Below are 24914 nucleotides of genomic sequence, written 5' to 3' on the forward strand. Positions count from 1 at the left end.
ATGATTTCTGACTTTTCCCTCTCTCCTTCCTTCCTTCCTTCCCTTTTTCTTCTCAGACACAATACCTGACTCTTCCTAAAAGTCCTTCTCCTATCAACCTGCCCATTCACTACACTCCTGCTATTTCTGCTTCACCTCTGCGACAGGTAGACCGCACTGCATGTTTTATCCACCTACTTACCTTCCGGTAACAGCACATTTGCAGTAGGTTCAGTAACACCTGAGATGAAATCATTAAAGTCTCTTCAAGAAATCATTTTTTAGCTTTCAACAATTTTTTAAAAGATGTGATTTTCAGCAACCTTTTTGAGTGGTCATGGGGAAATTCAGATAATGCAATTTCCAGTAAGCAACTCAACCACTTTGATTTTCCAGCAGTGCATTGACAAAGAGCTGTATCTCCCTCAGTGCCACACCCCCCTGAACCTTCCCTGGTTAATGTTATATGTTTGGAAAACCCTCCGGCTTCCTGGTTTATAACTGCAGCCTCATTACTGTGGTGTCACACGGAGCGAATCAGCCGCACCAGACATTTAAAAGCACCCGCTAATAACTTTAGATTATATTGTTGACGATTTTAGCTCGTAAAAACACGCCAAGGAAAGCTGTTTATGGAGATGAAACCTCAGCTAATAAAATGAAGTCTGTTTCTAAAAGCAGAGATTACCTGAAAATCATGTGGTGGTTAGAAAGCAGGACTGATCATGCAGAATCAAACTAGTTTTCCCTGTTCTGTGGGAGGGAATCCAACGCCACAGCGAGGGTGTGGTTCTCAGCCTCCCATGAGATGAGCAGAGCGCTCATGGGAGCTATCCCTTCTGCTGGTATCACCTGCTGCACAGTGGACAACACACCGGTCAGCTCGGGTTTCTGACAAGATATCAGCGTGTTGGATGTGGCTGCTGCAGACATTTGAGGTTTTAGTCGACTTCTTATGTTGGTACTAAGAGATTTTGATTTTTAGAATTGAGATGAATCTTGCAGTGATTGTGCAACATAGACTGCAGGGTGGAGAACACAGGGATTAAGAGGCTGGATTTGAAAATACATCTGAAAGTAGTGGCTCTTTGACGCCTTCATGCCCCCACAAATGGAAGTTGTTTACAGTACATACATACCGTAGACCAGACTTGTTCAGCTGAGTGTCTGTGGGCCAAACGTGGCCCTTTAGCAACCTCATTCCGACCCTTTGATAATTTAATTAGGAGGCTAATTGGCTCATTGCTTAGTTATGTCTGCTGCCAAGCACATAAATTCTCTTATTTAATTAAAAAGGTTTGAAGGGAATTTGCGAGAATCAAACCAACAACAGTAAAAAGGTGTTTCTTTTTGTGAAAACTAGTAAACAAAGTATACATTTTTTTAACACATTTAAACATTGGGAATGTAAATGTCCGGCCCCTTGGCAGTTCAGTGTTTTTCAAATCAGGCCCTAGACCTCATATTAAAGAATATTTAACTATATGGCCTCAGACAACCCCATTTACAGGGCGGGAGATTAAAGTGGGTCCCGTATATGTTTTGTCGTGTTCTCATGAGTATAAAAGCAACTTTGTGGCCAAAACAAACCTCTGTATGGGCTGGGTGCTCTGCTGTGCACAGGCTTGCTTGAGGACAGCATATTTTGGCACACTGTCTGCTGCCGGTGTGTGTTGTGTAAAGTATCTCATGACTGCTGTTGGTGCCTTGTGGGAAAGCTTTTTGCTGAGCTGTTTGGCTTCATACCTTCTTTAATGTCTTTCTTGAATAACTGTTTACACTAAGTATATATGTATAAGAAAAGCTCTTTCCCTGCAGACAATGTTTTTTTGCCACCTCTTCTGGTTTCCATCGTTTACTGTTACGTTCACTGATATAGATGCAAATGAACAAAACAGAAGGTGCAGTTATTTTCGCACAACTTCTTCAGTGTTTGGGTATTAAGTTGCAATCTAGTTTTTCTTAGTGCAGATAGAAAATTAAGTTATCTTGACATCTTAATCCGTTAGCACTGTCGCAGTTGACCGTGTGGGTTTTCCCCGGGTGGTCCGGTTTCACCCACCATCAAAACATTTTCATCAGGTCAGTTCTAAAAACATCCACGTCCTGTCTGCCTGTAACGGAGTGTGTGAGGTGCGTTTTGAGTCGACTGGTCTTCGGTCAATAACTGTTCATTGTCTTCCACGTTAACAGGCGACACCTGATCAAAAGGCGAAGGAAGTGACCTGCTGGCTGGTTCAGGCGTACGACGAGCTGCTGGAGGGATGGGACTCCACAGAGGGAGAGAGCTACTCAGAGAGATACCATGTGCGTAGAGACATTACGCTAAAACATTTGTCACTGCATCAGATTAACAGTTGTACATTCATATTATATTATTACAACAGGCCAATGATAATCACAGAAATGCACCAGTGGTATTGCAAAAGCTGATATCTCAAAACTGTTATTAAGAGCTTATTTTTAGCCTCATCCTGTTTTCTGCCAAAATGTCTTATCTACTCATCCTGTTTTCCCAACAAATCTGAACAATATCCTGCTGAATGTTTATGTCTTATAAACGTCCTGCAAAAAAAAAAAATCATTCATCTTTGTTTTCCTCCTGTTTGACTTGACCTCACGAGAGTGGCACTAAAGATGACGTTCTCCATCCCCCAGGTGTTTCATACATTTCTGGTGTCCTTTAATGAGCAGCGGCGTCCCATCATGCCTCTGTTGACAGCCATGAGACGAGCCCAGAAACTGAGCGAGGAGCAGCGAGCGCTGAGAGAGGCGTGGGACGCTCTCACTGAAAAGGTCAGCTACACTCAAATCTCTATTACACTCTAAATCTACTTGCAATACTATACAATTTAATTATTGTCACAATTAATATTAAAACATTACCTTAACCTTAATCCCTCTTGCAGTATGTATATATGAATGCTACTAGACAGATGTATTTTTGCTTCTGTATGCATTTTAATTTGAAAGACATTGAGTTTATTGTAATGAAATGCGCCTTCTTTCCTTCTCTTTCTAAATTTAGCTGCGTGAATACAAAATCGAGTTGGACATGAGTCTCCCGGCCCCCTTGAACACGGTGTCTCGCTGGCTGCTGAAAACAGAGGGGGCTCTGGCCGAGGAGGAGGGCAACCCACAGGACCACGGCCGAGCCGCCGATGACGCCAGGGAGAAACAGGAGCTGCTCAAAGTGAATATTTACTGCGTCCATCCCTCAAGCTACAGGACTTCAGGAAGTGAAATGAACATGAACAAGCAGGGTTTTCCACACTTAAGATATAGATAGTATTCATTTTTTAATCCACTGCTCAGAAAGGTGGCAAACATAGTGGCATATAAGTCACTTCCTGGAGTATATTTGTTTTTTGGATAATGTGGATACCTTTGTAAGGCATTACAATAAAGACCTTTATTAACAGATCCTGCTGGATATCTGAACATAAACTTTTAATGTTGCTGTAGGTCTGTCTGGAGGAGATGCCGCAGCACCTGAAGACCTTCCAGTCCTTCCAGAATGTGGATGAATATGGAAACATGATGGTTCCCACTGACAAGATGGATGAACTAAAGAGGAGGTGAGGGTACTTTCCCTGGTGGACTGTGTGCTCGTGTGTGTGTGTGTGTACATGTGTGAAATTCTATGTAGTGTAAGTATTTTATTTAAATAGTTTACTTTTCTGAAAATAAACATCCAAATGGAAAATCTAATGACATGACCTGAATACAAACACTGGGAAACAAAAGAGGAAAAGATCTGTGAGAGTCACACCACACCCAACATGCTGCTGCCGTGTGCCAGTAAAGAACAGTGTCAGATGTTGTTTCAGTTGGAAAGTTTTGATTTGCAGAAAATGACACAAGAGAAGCAAAATGAACTTTAAGATCATGGATTATGACGGTGTATTTTAGGAACGCTGGCTACGGATCATGGAAATGTGAGATTTCCAGGGCCGGTGATATTTCTAACATTATACTTCTGATCAGGCTTCAAGCGTTCAGTTGCTCTGTGTGTCTTCTAACCTGTGTGAATCTTTTGCAGTTACTGATGTTTGTTTGGCACTTTCACAACTTTATTTGTGGACGTCCTCACCAGGTTCACCAGTGTTAGAGTGTCTGCCAAATACCATGGGATCAAGCTGGAGTACAGGGAGCACCGCCACACAGTTTTGGATCTGTTGGGGCAGATCAGGACCAAGCTCCGGGTCTGGAAGAGGCCTTATATCTCCCCGGAGGCTGTCAGGGTGTTGCTGCAAGAATGGCATGTGGGTAGTCCTCGTTCAGATTTGGCATCTCTGGAATAGGATTTTATTGTTGGGAGTGGTTTCTGTCCTTTCTGTGTATACTACCGTGTCTTGTCATGTTTAATATACAGCATGTCTTCTTGTTATTGCACATTAATTACCACAAAAAAGGGGGCGGGTTGAAGGTAGTGGTGCAGGGGTGATTTACACATTATAAGTGTTAGATTTTGGGTGATAGTATCCTAATGCTAATGCTAAGGTTATACTAAATGTGATACTGCTAACATGAGCCTTTGTGTTGTAAACTGGCCACTGTGAAGAGGGAAAATGTTTTTAAATGTCGATAACAGCATGGCTTTTCCTCTGCTGCCACTCTCTGGACAAACCTACAAACAGCTTCATACCTTCCCCTCTATTGTTAAAGGCCTAAGAAGAACGAATAGGTTCATCTCAGTTTTTATATACAGTCTTCCAAAGATGAGCTTTGCTGTTATGTGAAATATATTTTTGAATGCAGGAGCTGGTAAACACGCAGGAGCTGCCTTCTTTGTTGGAAGCAACTCTTCATAAGCTGAAGCAGGTTTCTGAGAGATATTCCAGCAAATCTGCCCTTGGTAAGTGTTTTATGACTGCTAGTGTATTATACTCCTTAATCTATAACTAATGAAAGGTTACTATGCAGGACTTTAACCTGGAATTTGAATGAACAGATCAAGCAGGCGTAAATTTTACATTTTTGCGGCTTGTAGTTAGATTGAAACCTTCCCTCGTCACCAGACTGCTTCCTCTTTGATCTTCAGCTGCAGATTACCCCCAGGTCAGTCAGCAGGTGAAACAGATGGAGGAGGACACCGCCCTGGTTTTGGAAGAAGTGACAACAACAAAGAGCACCATGGGACGGGTCCTGTCAGCCTGGGACTCCTACAGCGACTGCCTCAGCTCCCTGCAGGCTTGGCTGCAGCAGGACTCTGTAACACAAAGCCATGGCCACAGATCAGAGGTATTATTTACACATAGTTACAAGAAATTGTGTATTGTTGCATTAGTGGCAGGCGACCCACACTTGTGTTTTTCACTGGGCTTCAGTCTTTAGACGAGCTTAATTATGTTTTTTTTGCTCTGCCTACTAAGACTCAATGCAAAAAATGAGAATAATCCTTCCTCCAGTGGAAATGTTGGTGCAGAAATCTTCTAAAATATCTGCTCAAATATATCACAAAAATTATTAAATAAAAATGAGATTGATTAAGATATTTCATATTCATGTTTTTGTGGAGGTGACGTCTCAGTCCATCGCTGAGTGGGGCTCCCGACAGGCCCACCTGAACGAGGTGGGTAACTTCCTGATGGAGTCAACTGACCCTCAGACGAGCAGAAGCCTGGCGGAGGAGCTGCGCAGACTGAACATGCACTGGGCCGAGTTCATCAAGAGAAACACATTTGTAAGTTACTGAATAAAGAAAAACCTAGTTGGTGAGGAAATCTGATGCTGCTTGATCAGCGCTGTTTGCTTTGCTCAGATTTAAGGCGCCAAGATGTGTTTGCTGTCTTTGATTTCCAGTGCAGTGGATTAATCAGTATTTTTCCCCACCGTGAAAATAATGCAGAAGATATATTTGTTGGAGCCTGTACCTTGTCACTCTTTATATATTTAGCTTTCTGCCGTTTTTGAGCTTGATTGGGACAAGTGGCTTTGTTGTCTTAGCATGATGGCCTAGTTTCATCTGTGTTTGTTTGCTGTCACGTAACAAGTGACAGCAGGGATTTTGAGAACTTAACGCGTCAGGCCTTTGGAATTTGAGATGTAATCGTCCCATTGTTATAATTATTCCCACCCTGTGATATTAAGGAGAGGTTTCAAGTTTGAAAGGTGCACTCCGCCTTTACTCATTGTGTGAAGACAATTATAGTTCCATGTTTTTATAGCGTTTGATTACAGGGTATTATGATACGGCTTTATTGAGTTGCATATTGGACAGGTGTTATTAAAACCGGCAATGAGGCTTTTGTATCACATCCACTATGGTATTAAAGTACAGGAAGCAAGTTTGCATTAAAATGCTTGCAGAAATTGCCATAAAAACAGAGGCGTGTTGTTGTTCTGTCGTTAACCCTAACAGTCCAAACCCTTTTCTGATCATCTTGGCTTATGTGCTAAAAGCAATTCATTATCTGCTTTTTCCAGGACAATGTGACTGAGCCCAGTGCTGATGCCCAGGCAGGATCCCAAGACACCCAAGCTCTAATCAGAGAAGCAACTCACATCCTAAAAGAGCCTCTTGAGGCCATGGCAGGTCCCTTACGCACCTACAGAAAACGATTACAGGTAGGAGTAATGGATTAATGGATCAGTAATCAAAAAAGCAGCATACAGTTTGCATAAAATGAAGTTTGGTGTCTTGCTAAGCACTCAGCTGCTACATGTATACCTCTAGAATAGATTATTCTGCTTAAAACACTGATTCAAAATGATTTTGGTACAAGATTAAGTCAGTCAGCCAAACAACTAGCCCAGAAGAACTGCTTTCAGAAATCAGAAAATTAAGAGCAGTCATTAGCCTGTGAGAACCAAGTATTCATTTTATACACTTATGACAATTTTCATTTAAAATGACTTATTTCTTTCTTTCCTTCAGTTCATAATGAGAAAGATAAAGGAAGTGGATCTGGATGCTCTGGCTCCCTCCCCAGAATGCCCAGCAGATCAGTTACAGAAAGTGAAGCTTGCTATACCGGAAGTATGAATGATTTCTTTCCTTTTTATTCATCTTTCATACAGCTTTCATAAGCATTCAAATTTTAGAACAAAATAGCCACTCACAGCTACCATTCGTGAATGAACAGTATGCACTGTAAGTTTATCCGTTCATCACCATCCCTTCCCACCAGGTGATGCAGACCATGCTTGAGGCAGAACAGGTATGTGCAGAGCTGCAGCACAGTGTGTCAGGTCTGGACAGTCGCCTGGCTGAACTCCTACACTGGGAGACTGAGGCCAGGGAGCTCTACCAGCTGCTGAGGGCCGCAGAGCGACAACAGCGGGGCCAAGACCCACGAGCCAGGGTACGATGATCCACAGAATAGAAAGCTTTTTGCTGCTCCAATAACAAGCCTATTGTGCTTTCATGAAGAGCTCCTGAAGGGTAACTGAGGAAACGCTAATGGTTGTTCAACACCATTTATTCCCACAGGCCCTAATATCCCGTGGTCTACAGCTGGAGGGTCAGGTGGTCACAGAGGAGCAGGACCTGCAAGTGATGGTAATGACGAGTCAGAAGAACTCTCCCATCCAGTACCTCCACGCCTCCGCCATGCAGAACCGAGTGCGAGCTGCTGTTGCTCAGTCGCAGGCAAGTTCTCTTTTTGTAAATTCACTGGGAAATCCATTTAGCTTGGCATGTTCTTACTTGAGACAGCTGGGGAGGCACAGCAGAGAATACTCATGTAATATAATTACAATGTCACTTTTTTCTAATGTTTGTGTTTTCAATTCCAGGAAGCTGTAGGTATGTTGAGCAGCCTGGGAGCCAGAAGAGACAGAAGCAGAAGCCCCCCAGAAGAGTCTCCTCCATCAAAAGTCTTTATCCAGGCAAAAGGAACGCCTCAACATCTGAGAGAGTCAGACACCAGGCACCGGACTCTGCAGACCGAGACAAAGATGGTTTCTCATCAGCACCGTGGAACCTTTGTGCCAAAAATAGTGGTGCAGGAATACAAAACCGAAAAGACGACATCTCCTCCAATGCCATATACCTACGCACAAGCTGTGACAGGAAATAAATCACCACCAGAAGTCCAGGTACAGGTCTGGACAGAGAGTACTGCACAACAACAGCAGAATCAGGAGCAAGGATTGATACAGCAGCAACAGCCACGGCAACAACAACAACATGTGAGACAAGAAACAGTAAAAGAGGTACAACAGCAAGAACTCAAGCAACAGCAACCACAAGAATTACAACATCAGGAGCTGATGCCAACACAACCACAACAAGAACAAAGGCAGGGACAACAACAGGTGGAGCAGCAGCTAGAAATACATCAATATCAAGTTCAGCAGCATGTGGTGACTCACATACAAGTTCAACCACAAGTCGGACAATTGCCAGAGGACCACGAGCAGACTTCACCACAACAACCACCTAAAATAAAACCACCACTGAGCTCCAAGGAGCTTCAAAGCAGGAAGGCGCAGGCTATGAGAAACCGCCCATGGCTTCAGAAGCCAGCTTCAGGAGCGCGTGAAACTTCAGCTCCAGATCCAGAACGGGATTCTACTCAGGAACCTATTCGAACCAGACAGACACAGCCAGAGTCAGACAGAGAAACAGTGGGATTAGTTCAGGTTGTTTCTCAGCATACAGCAACTCCCAGCCCACAACCTGACACACTTGCAAAGGTTACTGAGCAGCCGCAACAGCAGCAAAGAGAGCAACAAAAACAAACACAGCAACTTCAAAATCTAGAGCAGCAGCAGCAGAAAGAAAAACTGCAACCTCAGCAACAGCAACAAAAAGAGAAGCATCATCAACAACAACAACAACAACAACAGCGCCCTGAAAAACAGCAACCACCGCCTGTAGTAAAACAGGCAGAACCTGATTCAGACACAGAGGCCAAATCCCAGACTGTAGTTAAATCTCAGCCTCGCCCACAAACGAAGGGCCAAATTCAGTCAAAACCCCAAACTATGGTCCACCCTCACTCTCAAGCAGCAGTCCAAGTGCAGGTGCAGTCAACAAGTGTGTCCCATACCACCACAGACAGTCAGCAACCATTGAAGACCATGTCCCAAACCAGCATGAGCCAAAGTCAGTCACAGGCACAAGTTCTTCCACAGCCCCATGGCCCCATGAAGACACAATCATTGACCCAGCAACAGACACAACTACAGTTCCAGCCCCAGGTTCAGACTCAGCCCCAGGTTCATACTCAGCCCCAGACATGTGTCCCAGCTGGACCTCAGCCTTCTATGCAGCCACAGGGTCTAGCCCACAGCCCAGCTGTAGCGCATGTGCAGATATTGGCTCAAGTCAGACCTTCTTCCCCCATGCAGGTTCCACTGCAGGGCCATATTCAGCCTCCTGTGCCATCTCACATTCAGCTTCGTAGTCATCCACAGTCATGGGCCCCTGTCAGGCCCCCCTCCCCTAAGCCACCAGTCCATACCCAGACTCAAATAGATGTTCAGTCAATGCCCCAGTCTCAGGCCCATCCTCATTTAATGCCCCAGTCTCAAGCCCATTCTCAGTCCATGGTCCACGTTCAAACCCATCCTCAGTTGAAGGCTCAGCCTCAGACCCATCCTCAGTCCATGCCTCAGTCTCAAATACATGCCCAGTCCATGGTCCAGGCTCAAACCCATGCTCAACCAGTGGCTCAGCCAAGTCACACTCAACCTTCAACTCAACATACCCAAGCTCAACTTGTAGTCCAGCCACAGGGTCATTCTCAGCCTATGACTCAGTATCCCACACATGGTCAGCCAGCAGCACAGCACCCTGGCCGTATTTCCCAGGGCCAAATCCACACTTGGACTCAAGTTAGAGCCTCATCCCCTATGTCTATCCCTCATCCGCAGGCTACAGCCCAACCTCCACATTACCCCCAAGGTTACTCCCAGGGTCAGTCTCCATCCCAGCAATGGATACCTAAACAAGAGTCACAAAACCAAGCCATTGCCCAGCAGAGGCATCCAATTCCCCAACCATACCTTCAACAAACAGGTCAAGCTCTACAGTCTCAAGCCTATCCAACAGCACAGCCTCTCCCACCGTGGCCCCAAGCTGGACCCCAGTTAGGACCTCAGATAGGGCATCCTGGATATCCTCACACGGGGCCATCATATACTCAGCCTCAGATGCAGCCACAAACACAAACCCAACCCTGGGCTCAAACACAACCCCAAGTGAGACCCCAGAGTTCCATGCAACAACAACCTCAGATAAGAGGTTATGAAATGTATCATGGCCAGACACAACAAGGCCAAGTTCAGCAACAGACTTGGGTTCAGGCACCACCTCAGCCTCAGCCCCAGCCTTATCCCCAGCCTTATCCTCAGCCTCACCCCCAGTCTCAATCTCAGCAATTTTCCCAGGTCCAGCATCAAACTCAGCATCACCCTCAGCCTCAGATGAAAGCTCAAATACCTCCCCAGTCGCAACCACCACACCAAGCCTATCCTCAACTTCCTTCACAACCCCAGCTCCAACCTCAGCTGCAGACCCAGACTCAAACACACATCCAGGCACAGTCATCAGTACAAGTAAAGCACCAGGCTCAGATTCAGCAGCCTCAGCCCGATTTTCAGTTCCAGCAGCCACATCTACAACCAAAACATCAGGTTCAGTTCCAACAACAACCAAAGTTTCAGTCAACAACTCAACCAAAGGGTGAATCAGCTCCAAAACCCAAACCCCCGGCCCAATTTGCACCACAACCAGAGGTTCAGTCACTAATTCAACCTATAGCTCAATTACCAACCCAGTCCAAGGCTGGGCATCTGCCACAACCAATACCTGAGCCCCAGTTGCCACCACAACCCATGGCTCAGTCACCAATCAAGACCGAATCAGCACCACAACTGAAATTGCAGACCCACACAGCACCACTGCCTGAAGCTCAATCACCAACTCAACCCAAGGTTCATTCACCAACCCAACCAAAGGCCCAATCACTACCACAACCCAAACCTAAGGCACAATTGCCACCACAGCCCCAACTTCAGGCTCAGTCACCACCACTACCGAAGTCCCAAACTGCACCACCACCTGAAACTCAACCACCAACTCAAGCTAAGATTCAGTCACCAACCCAACCCAGAGCACAATCACAGCCCCAACTTCTGCCTCAGTCACCACCACTACCAAAGGCCCAAACCGCGCCACAACCCAAGGCTCCATCACCAACTCAAGCTAAGGTTCAGTCACCAACCCAACCCAAGGCCCAATCATCACAACCCAAACCTCAGACACAACCACAACCCCATCTTCAGGCTCAGTTGCCACCACAACTCAAGGCTCAAACTGCAGTGCTATCCAAGGCTCAATCACCTCCACAGGGCAGACCTCAGACCCAACCATTTCCACAGTCAAAGCCTCAAACTCAGTCTCCCCCGCAACCTAAACCTCTACAACCCCAAACTATTCTCGTCTCCCATGTCAATGTACTGTCTCAGTCCCCAGCTGAGTCACCAGACCTGTGCGTTACACCTCCGGCCCTGGCCCAGGTGTCTCCCCAGGCCTACACAGAAGCTTACACCAAGGCCCAGGCTTTGGCCAGAAATGGATTTGAGGAGGCCAAGCACTGTCTACAAGAGCACATCAGGGAAACAATGAATATTTTTGAAGACAAACGTCTTTCAGCTGAGCCAGCATCAGTGAAAGAGGTAAATGTAATCACTTCTGTGTTGCAATGTTACTCTCAGTAAGTTTAATTAGTGAGATTTAATCTCCAAGATCTTTGTGCAATTAGAGGCCAGTTTTGGTAAACTGCATTGCTACATGATTGATATGTGTGACATATAAAAGCGCAGATATTTCATATATAATACTCCAAAATGAGCATGGCAATTCTATTTTTTCCTGTTACATTTTTTAGCTGAAGTTTGTAACCGAAGTTAACTGATTTTCAAGAAGCCAGTCTCCAATTATATACTGGTCTGTCCCTTTAGGAGACTCTAAGGACCTTGGACCCAGAATTGCTGGAGGAGTTCTTGAGAGCAGCCAAGGGCATGGAGGCCTTTTGTACCCCCTCTCAGCTCAGAGACATGGAGTTCTACACCCAGTCTGTCAGGGCACAGTGGGAGGTAAGACACAAACTTAAACTGTGGGAGTCTAGTGTTAATGTGTGTGGCTGCTAATAGGGGGTTGTTCACATTTGTTAGTTTTAATAAGTCAGATGATTCCTTGTGCATGTCAGGACTAAATGTAGTTTACTGCTGCAACATTTTCTGCATTTGTCAGCATGTCTTTTTTTTTTAACATATGAATATCAGCAACATCTTCATTTGCAACAGCATTCATATGTTCTAACATGTCATGTGGTTTTCTTGAATTCATTTTATTTCCCAGGCTGCGAGAGTTGAGATCTCTGGCTTTTTGCAGCAATTACGTTTTGACGTAACAAGGAAAGACTTTAACACAGCTGCCCTGCAGTGTGAGATGCACTTAAGGTCCCAATTAGAAAACCAAGCACAGGTAGCTAAAGCCAGAGCTAAACTCTAGGTCGGTGTGCTTTGGTGGATGGGTATGCAGCCAGTTTATCTGCTCTGACCTTCTAACCTTTTTTCCTCCTCCTTCTTCTTTGTCTGCCTCAAAGGAGATTCTGTCAATGGGACTTGGTAAATGTCTTACTTCCTTCTGGTTGCTCTTTAAGAGAGTACTGTTTTTACTGGGCTTTTAATTACAGTAACATACAATACTATTTAGTAATATATATTTTAATCATGATTTTATTGTAACTTGCAGGGCCTGTAAACATACAAAAAAACAGCAAATCAACAATTAAAGTTAACATTATTAAAGGTATATGATGCAAAATGATGTCTTTTCTCCAGAATTCTGTACTGCACCTTTAAATGCTCAGAATGCCTTTGACTAAGCATGAAAACAGCATTCTTGTATTTTTTGTGCAGTATATCAGTGGGCTGGTCGCATGTGTGGGTTGGCTTATGTGGTGTAGTTTGTCCGTCAAGATGTCAAAACTCAACTTGAGGTATAAATGAGATTCTGTAATATTGCTATGCTATTAAGCAGGAAAAGCAAGGTAAAAATTATATTGAACGTCTTTGCAGCTTTTTTTGCAGAAGTCTTAAAAACTTAAGAAAAACAGGCTTCAGTTTGAGGTGAAGGGAGTTTGAATTGGTCAGCTTCAAATTGAATTATTAACATGCCTGTTTATTTTTCACTTCGTCAACTTTCATCAGGCTTGCATCTCAGAGGACGGCAGCTTTGCCCAGGCAGGGCAGCACCTGGAGGCCTTGAGAAATCTGTGTGACACCCTGAGCCCTGAGGATGCTCACCGCCTGGCCCAGACTCAGCTGAGGGAGTGTGAGAACAGGCTGGCTGCCATCCAGCGCCAGTTCAGTGGTGACCAAGACGCACCGCTCCCTGATTCTAGGTGAGATATTATTATTCTTTCTCGACTTTGACATCTATTCAAATAAGGATATTTAGTACTGTCATTTGTCATTTCAGATAATTTATCTGAACGTTACAGTGCCAGTTAAGATAAAAGTTATGCTCATTTCCGTCTCACAGGATCCCCGTTGCCTTCAGTGATGATCTGACCACACAAAAGGAGCCCACAAGACCAAGTGACAAACCTCAAGTCTCAGCTGAGGTATGACTCACTACCATTGAAACACTGTGTGCTCTTTAGATACAAGTCAACAATCAGAGCTCCTATAAACCATTTTTTTCAGCATGGAAAGCAATTCTTTAGTCACAACTGTTCTGTGTTTATACCTGCAAACATATAGCCTACTGTCCTCTACAGACAGCCAGTCAGCAGCTCAGAGTTTTGAACCAACAGATTAAATGCTTTTACTCTTTTTCAGGTAATTCAAGTGACAATGAAGCCAGTGACTGTGGAGAGGAAGGAGGTTGAAAAGCAGCCGTCTGTAGAGGAAGAAGTCACCAAAAAGGAGGCTTTAGAAAGGTAGGCTGAATTCAGCACAGTCTGTGCTTTGTTAAACCAGCAGAACATACAGCACATTGTACTGATCAGAACTATCTGGAGGTCATTTTATTCAACGTTGTACTCTTTGTTCAACTGATAAAATCTTCAGGTATGACAACTGTAAGAGGACTCTGCAAGCCCAACTGGCTAAAAATGAACAGAGCATCAAGGACGCCCCCTCTGACTCCGTCTCTCTGAAAGGCCTCCACACACGGCTCCAGGAGATCCAGGTATGGTATAAGTTTGTCTGTGTCAGAAACAGATGGAGTTTAAATATGAAACAATTACTAAAGGATTGTATGAATGTCAGGAGTTGACATTTGTGTTGATCTCCATCTTTCCCAGTTCTTGAGGCAGGAGACAGAGTCTCTGTGGTCTGAGTATGCAAACCAGTGCACCCAGTGTTCCCAGTTGAGCGGGAACACTGGTCTGGAACAGGAGAAGGCGGAGCTACAGGAGCAGTGGCGCGGTCAACAGTCCAACCTTCAGAAGAGAGGCAGCTCGCTGGGCGCCGCCCTCAGACAGATCGACTCCACCGAGAACCACATGGTGGACTTCACCGACCGTATGGACCGCTACCTGAGACAACCCAAAGACATCAGTGGCTTCACCCTGGCCAGCACCAACATCCTGAAAGACATTAAGGTCTTCTGTCGGCCATGAATATATTTCTTTTGTGTTTAACTTTGTCAGTCCAGATTCAGATTAACTAGAAATGTATGCAGAAAACACTGAGAGCATCTTAACATTTTGTCTCATTTTGCACCAGGAACTGGATGAGAACATCCAGAGCGAGCTGGACCAGGTGTCCCGCCTGGACCCCGAATCTACTGATCTGGACCCCAGAGACTGCTTCCCTCTGTCCCGTGAGGTCAACACTCACAAGACCAGCCTGGATCAGCTCCGTCAGCAGGTCCGCAAGAGTGAAGCAGCCGCACGCGCCCTCGACCGCTTCCTCATGTCACTGCGCACTGTGGATGAAGACATCTCTGGAGTCCAAGGCGCCCCCTGCAGTGACCCTCAGGTACTGCAGGACTGTCGCTCCAAGCTGTCTCTGATCAGGCAGAGCATCGACAGTCTGAAAGAGAAGGCGCCTCAGCTGGATCTGCTCCTGCAGGGGGCCAGGCTGACGGTCACCAGGGAAGGTGTCCCAGCCTCCTGCCTGGACATGGTGAACGCCCTGCTGAGGAGGCTGGAGGAGGCTGACAGCGGGCTGGCCGACCAGCAGAAAGGCATCCAGAAGGAGACACAGAACAGATCCCTGGGTCTGAGGAAGAGGACGCTGCTGGGAGAGCTGAGGAAGCTGCAGGAAACGATCGAATCGCAGGGCCTGAAGGAGCCCTCCATGCCTGCTCTACAACAGAGGTGTGTTGTATGTCTTTACACTGATGCAACAATACTTAAGCTGTCTTTGTGTGAAAAATGCACTTACTTGTTATATAGAGTTAGGATTTTTACTTTGCTGTTTGTGCTTTTCATGACATTCTTGTCATTTAAATGTTTTGTGTGAGTTGGTACACACTCAGTGTAGATCTAAACAATGTCTAAAATAATGTCTTGATAATCTTGTACTCTCCAGGCTCCGTGGCCTGTCAGATTTGGAGGGTCAGGTGCAGACCCAGCACGCAGAGCTCCAGAACCTCTGTGAACTTCAAGAGAAACAGGGTGGAGACGAACACATCTTCCAGGAGCTGGAGACCCAGTGGAAGGACACACAGAGAGCTTTTTCTGACAGGTAGGTTAGCAAAGACATGAAATTAGTACATACATGGTAAATAATTCACTATCAAGAATAAGTGACTGCTGGCAGCTGAGACTGAGCTAAGTGTAAACCTGAACTGGTTAACGCACTGACAGTTGCTCATAGCTTCTGCTGGCTGAAAGGATTTAATGTATAGCAAACAGAAAGCAAGACATCACCTGAAATCCCCCCTGTTATGTTGCAGGAAGAAGCAGTGCAACGTCCTGCTGGACCTTCTGAAGAAGTTCCAGAGCTGCCGCGGCCACCTGACTAACACCATGCAGAGAGCAGAGCAGACCATCAGTGATCAGGCTTCCTACATGGGCAAGGACAACCTGCAGAGAAGCATTACCAAGGTTAGTCCACAAAATGACCAATTGTTCTGTCTGAATCCAAAATTGACATAATTCTACGATCAAGCTGGTTTATCTGCTGACTTCCTTCATGTGCTGCTGATAGGATTCAAACACAGTAACAAACTTTATCTATAATGTGCACTGTACGTAAGATCAGCCACTGTGCGTTCAGGTGTACCGTATGTTTACGTGTGTGTGTTTGTACAGGTCACTGATATTAAGGAGGAGCTGGGTGGACTCAAGGAGCGTATAGAGGAGATGAGGGGAGTTTGCAGGCAGCTGCAGTCCCAACTGAAGAAGTTCCCAGACTGCAGTGAGACTTCCTTTGAAGCAGAGGCTGACTCGCTCATGGACAGCTGGCTGGATGTAAGCATCTATGCACGCATTCCCAACATATCGATAGTGTAATTATTTATCGTATTCATCAACCAGGACTACATTCTAGCTTGGAAACCCTGGCTGAAACACTTCATCTTAACTTAACTGGATGTTGTTGGTGTCGTTGCAGGTGACAGAGAAGACAGATGCCTACGTGGACAACCTCCGGGTGGGGCTGGAGCTGTGGGAGAAGCAGCTGATGCTCGGGGGAGAGGTAGACAGCTGGGCGGGGGCCAAACTGGCCCTGTTTGCTGAGAGCCATCCCTTCCACAACGAGCAACAAGTCCTCGACATGAGGGTAAGAGTCCCATGGAAGTAAAACTGTTACTACTTCACAGGCAGCCTCAGCAACTTCCCAAACAGTCTTCGCAGCTCTTATCATTTCCCCAATAAACGTCATCAACATGTAGAAGATGAGAGATGTACTTTTCGTTGCTGTGTAGGATGAGATCCACGCCAATGAGGAGAACATCGAGCATTTCCACAAGAAGTCTGTAGAGATCCAGGAGATGCTGCAGAGTCAGGAGGCTCCACTGGAGCTGCAGGTGAGTTGAAAGATTATTGATCTTCTATTATTTTCTTTTACAATATCTGTAACCTTTCTACAATGTGCCAATAAGGTGATGGAGACCCAGCTGAGGAAGAGGATGCAGCAGGTGAAGGAGCTGTTCACTGACTGCACCGACGTCTTTGAGGAGCTGGTGGCTGTGAAGACACACCTGGCTGAGAAGATAGAGGAGTGTCAGTCAGCTGTGGAGAACATCCAGAGCTCTCTCAGCAAGGTCGATGTTTCACAACCAAAGGTGGAAGACCAGATACAGGTACAAGACGGTTCCTACCTCGACATGCTTTCATATCATCACACCTGGACTGTTGTAACTCCTTTTTTACCTGTCGGGACGATCACTCAGTCTCACTACGTATACCCACTGTTTCACCTCTCGTCCTCTCCAGGATCTGTGTGATGATCTGGAGGCTCAGGAGGAGCAGGCGGAGGCTGTGTTGAAGGAGGTGGGTTTGGTTTCCAGTGTGGCCAGTCCTCAGGTGATAGAGGCGCTGTCTGTAGACTGCAGCCGGCTGAAGGAGGCCCTCTCCCGCACCAAAGACATGATCCACCTGAAGAGAGAGGAGAGAGACAAAGGCCTGCTCAAGGTCATCAAAGGTCAGTGTTGAGTTTATCTCTCCTGTTTTAGGAGATAGTGCTGTTTGTATTTATGTCTACCTGGCAGCATTGCCAGTGGGAAATGTATGAATTTCATTTTTTCAATAACTTTTCATTTCTCCAGATGAAAAGCTGTCGTTCGAGGGATGGTTCCAGGACCTGCAGGTGTCCGTCAACGAGTGCTTCGAGAACCCCGAGAGCAGAACAGATGTTGAAACATCGCTGCAGAGACTCATTGTGAGTGGCTGACTTGAAAGGTAGATAGACGCTGTTGGATGATGAACGGGTTCTCACAGGTTCTCTCATGTCCATCAGGCTTTCTTAAAATCAAAGGATGCAGAGAGACGTCTGGAGCAGCTGAGAGATCAGCTGGAGAGAGGCGGCCAGCAGGTTCCTCCCCAGCAGCTCTCTGAGTTCAAGGACTGGCTGAAGGAGCAGCAGGAGGAGGTGGGAACGTTCAGAACGCACTGCCTCAACAGGCAGAAACAACTGGAGTCTATCCTCAGTGACTTGAACAGGTTAGGACTTCTATGCAACTGTCACACTGTTAGAAAAAGTGTGAGTCATTGTAACCAGTTAGAAGACATGTTTTTTTGACTTTCTGCATTTGTTCTGTAGTCTGCAGAAGCAACACGACAGCTTCCGCGACTGGCTGCAGACCAAAGAGAAACGGTCTGTGGAGTCAGACAAAGCCAAACTTCTTCTCAAAGACCTTCAGGATGAGAGGTGATCTGCAGCTTTCACATAACCAGAACTGGAAATATATTTCAACTCACATGTCATACACTTCTTCTTCCCTGAACTGTCAGGTTTGATCAGAGGGAGGATATTTTATAGATATAAAAACAGTAAATGTTGAATAAGCGCCTCCTGTGAAAGCTAAAATGTTACATGCATGGTTCAACATTAACGTTGTTGCTTATATCTCATGTTAATGCCTTTATGTCTTATATAAAACCCTTTGAATTGCCTTGTTGTTGAAAAGTGCTGTACAAATAATTCTTCCTTGGCTTGTTCCGTGTGACAGTGGTCGAGCTGAGACCCTCAGAGAGGTGTTGGCATCAGTGCGCAGACAAGGCGTCAGAGCTGAAAGCCTCCTGAAGGACGGTGATAACCTGATACAGCGCTACAGAAACCTGGAGGCCAGGCTGCAGAAGCAGGCGGACGCCCAGAGCGCCCTGCAGGGCCAATGTGACGAGTTAAACACCCAGGCTGAGGGCACCAGGACCTGGATAAGTGGCCTTCTGCAACCTCTCACCTCCCCTGGCACAGACACCCAGACAGAGGAGATGAAGAACAAAGCACAGGTCAGTAAAAGGACAGATCGACATTAGAGTATAAAGACCAGGACCTGTTGGACCAACAGACTGACTGATGATGATAATGAACATCACTTAAGTGTATGTTTGTTTTCCAAAAGGTCGTCCTGAGCTCCAAACCCGAGGGCGACTCTAAAGTGAGCAGCCTGAGAAGACAAAGTGACACTCTGTGTGAGCAGGAGGACCTGGAGGAGGGCAAGAAGCAGGAGGTTCAGCAGTCAGTCAGAGAGACAGAAGAGCAGTGGAGGACGGCGCTGCAGACAGCTGAGGAGGTTCTCAACAAGGCGGTAACACAAGTCCAGTTAGACAAGGACTTTGACGCTTTCAAAACCCAGAATGAAAATGTTCAGTCCTGGATTAGAGACCAGGAGCAGAACCTGCAGTCGCTCGGTGGGTGCATGCAAGTCGAAGAAAAGCCAAAGATTGCACAAGTGAGTTTAAAATGGCTGTGGAGCAGTTTTAATTTAATTTAATCTGTAGGACATCTTATAAAGGCTGTTTTGTTGTTCTCTTCAGGCTACTCTGAGCTCAAAGCCCGATGGAGATTCAAAGCTCGAGGATCTGAAGCAACAATGTCAGAGTCTGTGTGACAACCAGAGCTTGGACGAGAGCAGGAGACGAGAGGTCCAGGACGCAGTCAGACACACTGAGGAGCGGTGGAGGAAAGTCCTGCAGGATGCTGAGAAGGCTCTCGACAAGGCCGACACTGACGCTGCCACTGAGAAGGAGGTGAAAGCTTTCAAAAGCCAAAGTGAAACCGTCCAGTCCTGGATCAAAGAGCAGAAGCAGAAGCTGATGATGTCACCAGGTGGTCATGTGCAGCCTGAAGAGAGGTTACAGGTCGCACAGGTGAGTTACAGGAGTTACACCTTCATAAGCAGCAGATAGAATGAAATTATTAACTTCATAAATGTTTATAAATTTCACCTGGATTCTTATTATTTTGTCTGCACCACTTCAAAAAACACCATGTCTGTGTCTTCACCTTCAGGCTCTCATCGCCTCTAAACCTGAGGGAGAGTCCAGGGTGCTCGACCTGAAGGGACGATCTGAAGGTCTGTGTGAGCGTCTGGAGGAGAGCAGGAAATCAGAGGTCCAGCAGCTGGTGAAAGACACGGAGCAGCAGTGGAAAACCGTTCTGCTGGCAGCCCAGCAGGCCGAGGTCCGAGCTCTTTCAGACGACTTCGACACTCAGAGTAAAGAGACTCAGTCGTGGATCAGAGACCGACAGCAGAAGCTTCAATCTGTGGGCGCTCACACACCACCTGAAGAGAGAAGTCAAACAGTTCAGGTCTGTTTGAGCTTCAAACTTTGATGAGTTGGCTTTGACAAGATATTAGTATCAATGGATCCAGACTTCCCTGATGTTTGTGTTAATGCAGAATTAGGAAGATTTGACCAAATTCCTTGTTTCAAATGAAAATGTGTTTTGCCTGCAGACCATCTTGAGCTCCAGACCTGAAGGTGACTGTCAGGTGAACAACCTGAGGAGGCGAGGTCAGACTCTGTGTGACCATCCCGATGCAGGCAAGGCCAGGAAGAGTCATATTGAGCAGACGGTCAGAGACACAGAGGAGCAGTGGAGGACGGTCCTGCAGGCCGCGAAGGAGGTGGAAGCTGCTGCAGGAGCTGAGCTCACCCAGAGGACTGAGAGGAGACAGACAGAGGTAAGAGACATTTACACGAGCCCTTACTTCATTCATCCATTTTGAGCCACCTCATTGTGAGAGTGTCTTTTTTCCCTTTTCAGCTGAAAGAGTTTGATGCCCGTCAGCAGGACACCAGCAGCTGGCTTCAGCACCTCCAGCAACGAGTGGACTCACTGACCAAGCAAACCAAACCTGAGGACAGACTGCAGTCAGCTCAGGTGAGGAGCTGAGGGGTCATGTTATAGTGAAAGAGGATATCCTGTGTGTTAGGATTAAGTTTTTTCAAGCTGCTGGTAAGACATCTTATAACCATTTGATTCAGTCTTTGCATTCTCACCAACCCACGTTTAGTCAGTCACATGCTAAAATGACCTGAATAAGCAGGTTTGTGTCCCCCCAAAAAATATTAAATACTAATACAAGTCTCAATTATGTCTCTTTTCCTCAGGCCATTGTGAGCGCCAAGCCTGAAGGAGACTCCAAGCTCCGGGAGCTGAAGAGACGAGGCCAGAGTTTGTTTGGTCAGGACCTCGAGGAACACAAAAAACAAGAGCTTCAGCAGAAAGTACGAGGCGCTCAGGAGCAGTGGACGAGAGTGATGCGGGATGCCAAGCATGCACTCGATCAGGCTGAGAGGCAGTGTGCTCTGGGCGGCCAGCTGAGAGGCTTTAAAGAGCTGAGCCAAAACACCAAAACCTGGCTGGAAGACAAAAAGCAGAGCCTCGTCTCTCTGGGCGGTCAGACAGATCCAGAGAAGACAATTACCACTGCACAGGTCAGTTTGAACAATAGAAGCAAAAATTACCCATCTGTGCTAATATAAAACACTGTAATCAAACAGAGAATGAACTTTTGTTATTTATCCTCAGACCATCCTGAGCTGTAAACCTGAAGGAGACTCCAAGCTGACAGAACTGAGGAGACAGAGTCAGAGTCTGTCTGACCAGGAGGACCTGGAGGAGGACGCCAGACGAGAGGCTCAGCTGACTGTAAAAGATTCAGAGGCGCAGTGGAGGACAGTCCTGCAGGCCGCTGAGGACACCCTGAAGAAAGCTGAGGTCCAGTACTCGCTCTCCAGGGAGCTGGAGGCCTTCCACACCCAAGCAGGGAGCACCAAAACCTGGGTCAAAGAGCTGCAGCAACAGGCCGAGGCCAAAGGGAGCGGCGCTCAGGGCAGCCGGGCTCAGATAAAGGACAGGCTCAACACAGCACAGGTAAGATATCAAATATAAGAATTGGATAAGTATCATTGGATGAAGAAAAACTATAATAGTATCTATTATTGTGTCTTTAGTCCATCTTGAACTCCAAGTCCAACGGTGAGGCTCAAGTGATGGAGCTGAAGAAACGAGCACAGAGTCTGTGTGAGCAGAAAGACCTGGAGAGAGACAAGAAACAGGAGGTCCAGCAGACGGTCAGAGACACTGAGCAGCAGTGGAGGACGGTCCTGCAGGCTGCCGAGGACACACAGAGGTGCAGAAAGCTGTTTCTAGCTGACCCGTTACTGTATCCATGTGTATTTACAGTCTGCAATCACTTAAATTTGAAGGTTGAATCCAAACTGATGTCATCTTCCATCTGTTGTTACCCATCAGACAGTTGCAGGGTGTCGTGAAGCGCCTGGTGTCCTGTCAGCAGCAGCGGGACGAGGCTGAGGTCCGTCTGTCCGAGCTTCAGAAGCAGACGTCCGACCTGCCGCGTGTCTTCCCCTGGCCGGGTCTGGGAGAGCGGAGGCAGGCGGTGGAACGGGCCCGGTCCCTGCTGGACCAGAGCACAGCTTTGGCCCCCGTCCTCTCAGACGTCCGCACGGAGGTAAAGCACTTACAGGAAAATGAGTTTGACTATATGTTTTTGGAGTATCATTAATTCTGTGAAACAAACATAAGGTTTAATATAATATTGCACTGTTCTCCTCAAGGCTGCAAAGCTGTTTGACATCACAAAGGACCCGGGCTGGTCAGATCCCTCCTGGACAGCCAAGGAGGAGTCCATTCCTGCTATGCTCAAAGAGCTGACTGTGAGTTCAGCACTCTGTCAGAGAGACAATACACACTAATCCTCAAAACAGTTTGATCACTGGCTAACCTCATCTGTCTGTGAAAATAAAAGTATTGTTGTTTTCAGGATGCGGTAGCTGACCTGGAGGAGGGCATCCTGACGGAGCGGCTGTGCACCCAGCTGGTGGAGCAGCACGAAGCAGCCCAGGACTGGCTGAGGGAGCAGGTGAAAGGCCTGGGAGCTCCTCCAGCAGACAGACGGGGTCTGCACAGCACCATCAACACTCTGAAGGTCAGATAGTAAAACACAAACACACTATTGTTGGTTGGATCCCTGACAGTGGACTGTGGCACATGTTTTGATCTGCCACTGAAAATATTCATGTTGTATCAAACTCACAAAATCCCTGAAATAGTAACAAACCAAAATGTCATGACATTTCTGCAGCTGAGCAACACCCCCAAATCTTTGACTTTTTGAAATTCTTAGTTCATAACAACTTCTAAACTAGAGCCAAAAGTTCTTAACCACAACATGGAAAACTATTTCTGTAATCTAACAGCCTGCCTCTCCTCTTTCTCCCTCCTGATGCCAGGCTTTGCTCCAGACGGTGAACAGGGAGCAGAGAGAGATGAAGGAGCTGGACTCTGCCAGGGACAAACTGCTGAGCCTCTGCACCCCTGGAGGTCGCGATGCCCTGACCCTGGAGGTCGGCCATCTCCATGACCTCTGTGCCACCTCTGAGCAGGAGGTGAAGGAGCGGCTGACGGCCTGTGAGACGCGGCTGGGGGAGCTGGACGGTCAGCTGGCCAAGAAGGCCCAGGGGCTGAAGGACAGAGCTGCAGCACTGCAGTGGGAGCTCCGCTCTCTGGACCAGGCGCTCAGTTACAGTGAACCACAGAACAACATCGACCAGCTCCAACAGCACTATCACAGCCTCCAGGTGATTAGTACATTTCAATTTCTGACCGGACTACATAAACCTGAGGAAAAAAGTAAAATAATACTAACATGATTTTGACGTCCTTCTCCTGTCAGAACTGTGAGAAGTCACTTGAAGATTTGGGTGTCAAAGTTCGTGACCTTTTCCAGGAAGTAAAGTCTACACCTGCCACTGACGAGCTGCCCACAGAAATAATCACTGTGGTGGAGTCCCTGTCCCAGCAACACGACAGGTAGCATACCCTACAGCTGATTTGTTTTAATGAATTTTGTTATGATACACATATTTTTGTCTGTTTTGTATAAACAAGAAAACCAAAACAAACTCACATTACATGCAGTCACATCTGTCCGCTCCAGCACGAGGGCTTCTTAAAATTGTATATAGCCTCCCTGAAACAAATTCTACACGACAAGTCCTCAGCTGCCGTCCCTCTATTTCAAATTAGCTTTCAATTATTCTGAAATACCAGCAACATACCGTAGTGGTTCATTCTGCTCTTGACAATGACATGGAAACACAGAGTTCTCCTGATCTATAATCCAAAAATGGCATCTCATCTAATCCCTGGTTTCTTGAACCAAGCAATAACACTCACATCTATTCATAAGATTTTTGCTATTGTCATTTCCTGTACCCGTTTTCATTTTGATCTAATCTCATATAATACCTGCAGATACCAAGCAAACTGTTGTTTTTTTGCAATAAATGTGACTCAATTATCTCTACAGTCTGAAATCCAGGCTGAGTGAGCATCAGAGTACCTGCTCTACAAACACAACTCGCTGTCTGATGGACAGTCTTCACGCCCTGCAGGAATGGAACCAACGCAAACCATCAGAGTCCAAGTCTTCTGTGCAGGTTTCTGTCTTTTAATACTTTAACTGTTTGTAGGCAATACTTCTGAGTTTCCTAATATATCGAGTCTTTTCCATCAGTTGTATCTACTGTAGTTAGTAGATGTTGGACATCACCTTTAACTATAAGCAGTTAAATTATGTTGCAAGTTTGTTGGGGAAATATATGTTAATTAAAAGGGAAACAGTTAAAGAAATTCAAGAAAGGTTGGTGAGTTTAGGGATCTGTGCAGTGAAACATTTCAACATGTCAGTAGGTTATTTATGCTCTCTTGGTATTGTGTCACACATATTTTTCAAACATATTTTTAATCACTACAAACACTTCTTTTTACTTCTGGTGTTAGGTGACTTTAGAGGAAGGTGAAAAGCTGCAGGTCAACCTGCAGGAGGCGCTTTCTCACCAGCAGTTTCTAACAGACTGTTTGATGCCAGTCCTGTTTAAGAAACTGGAGAGAGAGAGTTCAGAGGCACTCAGAGAAGCAGATGCACAAAAGGCTTCTCTCAAACAGAGCTTAAAGGTATTTAAATCATGTTAAATAGATTTACATATAATATTACTCATTAAATATTGCACGCAACCCTGTAGTAATTAATGCTATTTTCA

At 46.1% G+C, this 24914-nt stretch overlaps 1 protein-coding gene across 5 annotated transcripts in view; it reads left to right on the plus strand.

Annotated features, from left to right (window-relative positions):
* Window positions 1-24914, plus strand: part of syne2b (spectrin repeat containing, nuclear envelope 2b) — a 115962-nt gene that overhangs the window by 13115 nt on the left and 77933 nt on the right. For all 5 annotated transcript variants that reach the window (XM_084380669.1, XM_084380672.1, XM_084380670.1 and 2 more), the window contains exons 9-55: window positions 57-146; window positions 2173-2286; window positions 2638-2775; window positions 3008-3172; window positions 3445-3557; window positions 4076-4244; window positions 4741-4837; window positions 5024-5223; window positions 5501-5665; window positions 6409-6549; window positions 6860-6961; window positions 7113-7286; window positions 7415-7577; window positions 7724-11610; window positions 11896-12030; window positions 13150-13343; window positions 13484-13565; window positions 13783-13883; window positions 14014-14134; window positions 14250-14549; window positions 14674-15269; window positions 15484-15639; window positions 15851-16001; window positions 16209-16367; window positions 16510-16677; window positions 16823-16924; window positions 17000-17200; window positions 17334-17541; window positions 17666-17778; window positions 17857-18059; window positions 18160-18267; window positions 18569-18848; window positions 18962-19291; window positions 19377-19709; window positions 19852-20151; window positions 20300-20527; window positions 20611-20727; window positions 20958-21284; window positions 21379-21723; window positions 21804-21982; window positions 22105-22321; window positions 22428-22526; window positions 22634-22798; window positions 23103-23450; window positions 23546-23682; window positions 24182-24311; window positions 24655-24828. In XM_084380669.1, the coding sequence (XP_084236795.1) occupies window positions 57-146; window positions 2173-2286; window positions 2638-2775; window positions 3008-3172; window positions 3445-3557; window positions 4076-4244; window positions 4741-4837; window positions 5024-5223; window positions 5501-5665; window positions 6409-6549; window positions 6860-6961; window positions 7113-7286; window positions 7415-7577; window positions 7724-11610; window positions 11896-12030; window positions 13150-13343; window positions 13484-13565; window positions 13783-13883; window positions 14014-14134; window positions 14250-14549; window positions 14674-15269; window positions 15484-15639; window positions 15851-16001; window positions 16209-16367; window positions 16510-16677; window positions 16823-16924; window positions 17000-17200; window positions 17334-17541; window positions 17666-17778; window positions 17857-18059; window positions 18160-18267; window positions 18569-18848; window positions 18962-19291; window positions 19377-19709; window positions 19852-20151; window positions 20300-20527; window positions 20611-20727; window positions 20958-21284; window positions 21379-21723; window positions 21804-21982; window positions 22105-22321; window positions 22428-22526; window positions 22634-22798; window positions 23103-23450; window positions 23546-23682; window positions 24182-24311; window positions 24655-24828 (12525 nt within the window). The remainder of the gene's footprint in view (window positions 1-56; window positions 147-2172; window positions 2287-2637; window positions 2776-3007; window positions 3173-3444; window positions 3558-4075; window positions 4245-4740; window positions 4838-5023; window positions 5224-5500; window positions 5666-6408; window positions 6550-6859; window positions 6962-7112; window positions 7287-7414; window positions 7578-7723; window positions 11611-11895; window positions 12031-13149; window positions 13344-13483; window positions 13566-13782; window positions 13884-14013; window positions 14135-14249; window positions 14550-14673; window positions 15270-15483; window positions 15640-15850; window positions 16002-16208; window positions 16368-16509; window positions 16678-16822; window positions 16925-16999; window positions 17201-17333; window positions 17542-17665; window positions 17779-17856; window positions 18060-18159; window positions 18268-18568; window positions 18849-18961; window positions 19292-19376; window positions 19710-19851; window positions 20152-20299; window positions 20528-20610; window positions 20728-20957; window positions 21285-21378; window positions 21724-21803; window positions 21983-22104; window positions 22322-22427; window positions 22527-22633; window positions 22799-23102; window positions 23451-23545; window positions 23683-24181; window positions 24312-24654; window positions 24829-24914) is intronic.

Source organism: Pagrus pagrus (assembly GCF_965226575.1).
Source record: "Pagrus pagrus genome assembly, chromosome: 18".
NCBI classification, from domain to species: domain Eukaryota; kingdom Metazoa; phylum Chordata; class Actinopteri; order Spariformes; family Sparidae; genus Pagrus; species Pagrus pagrus.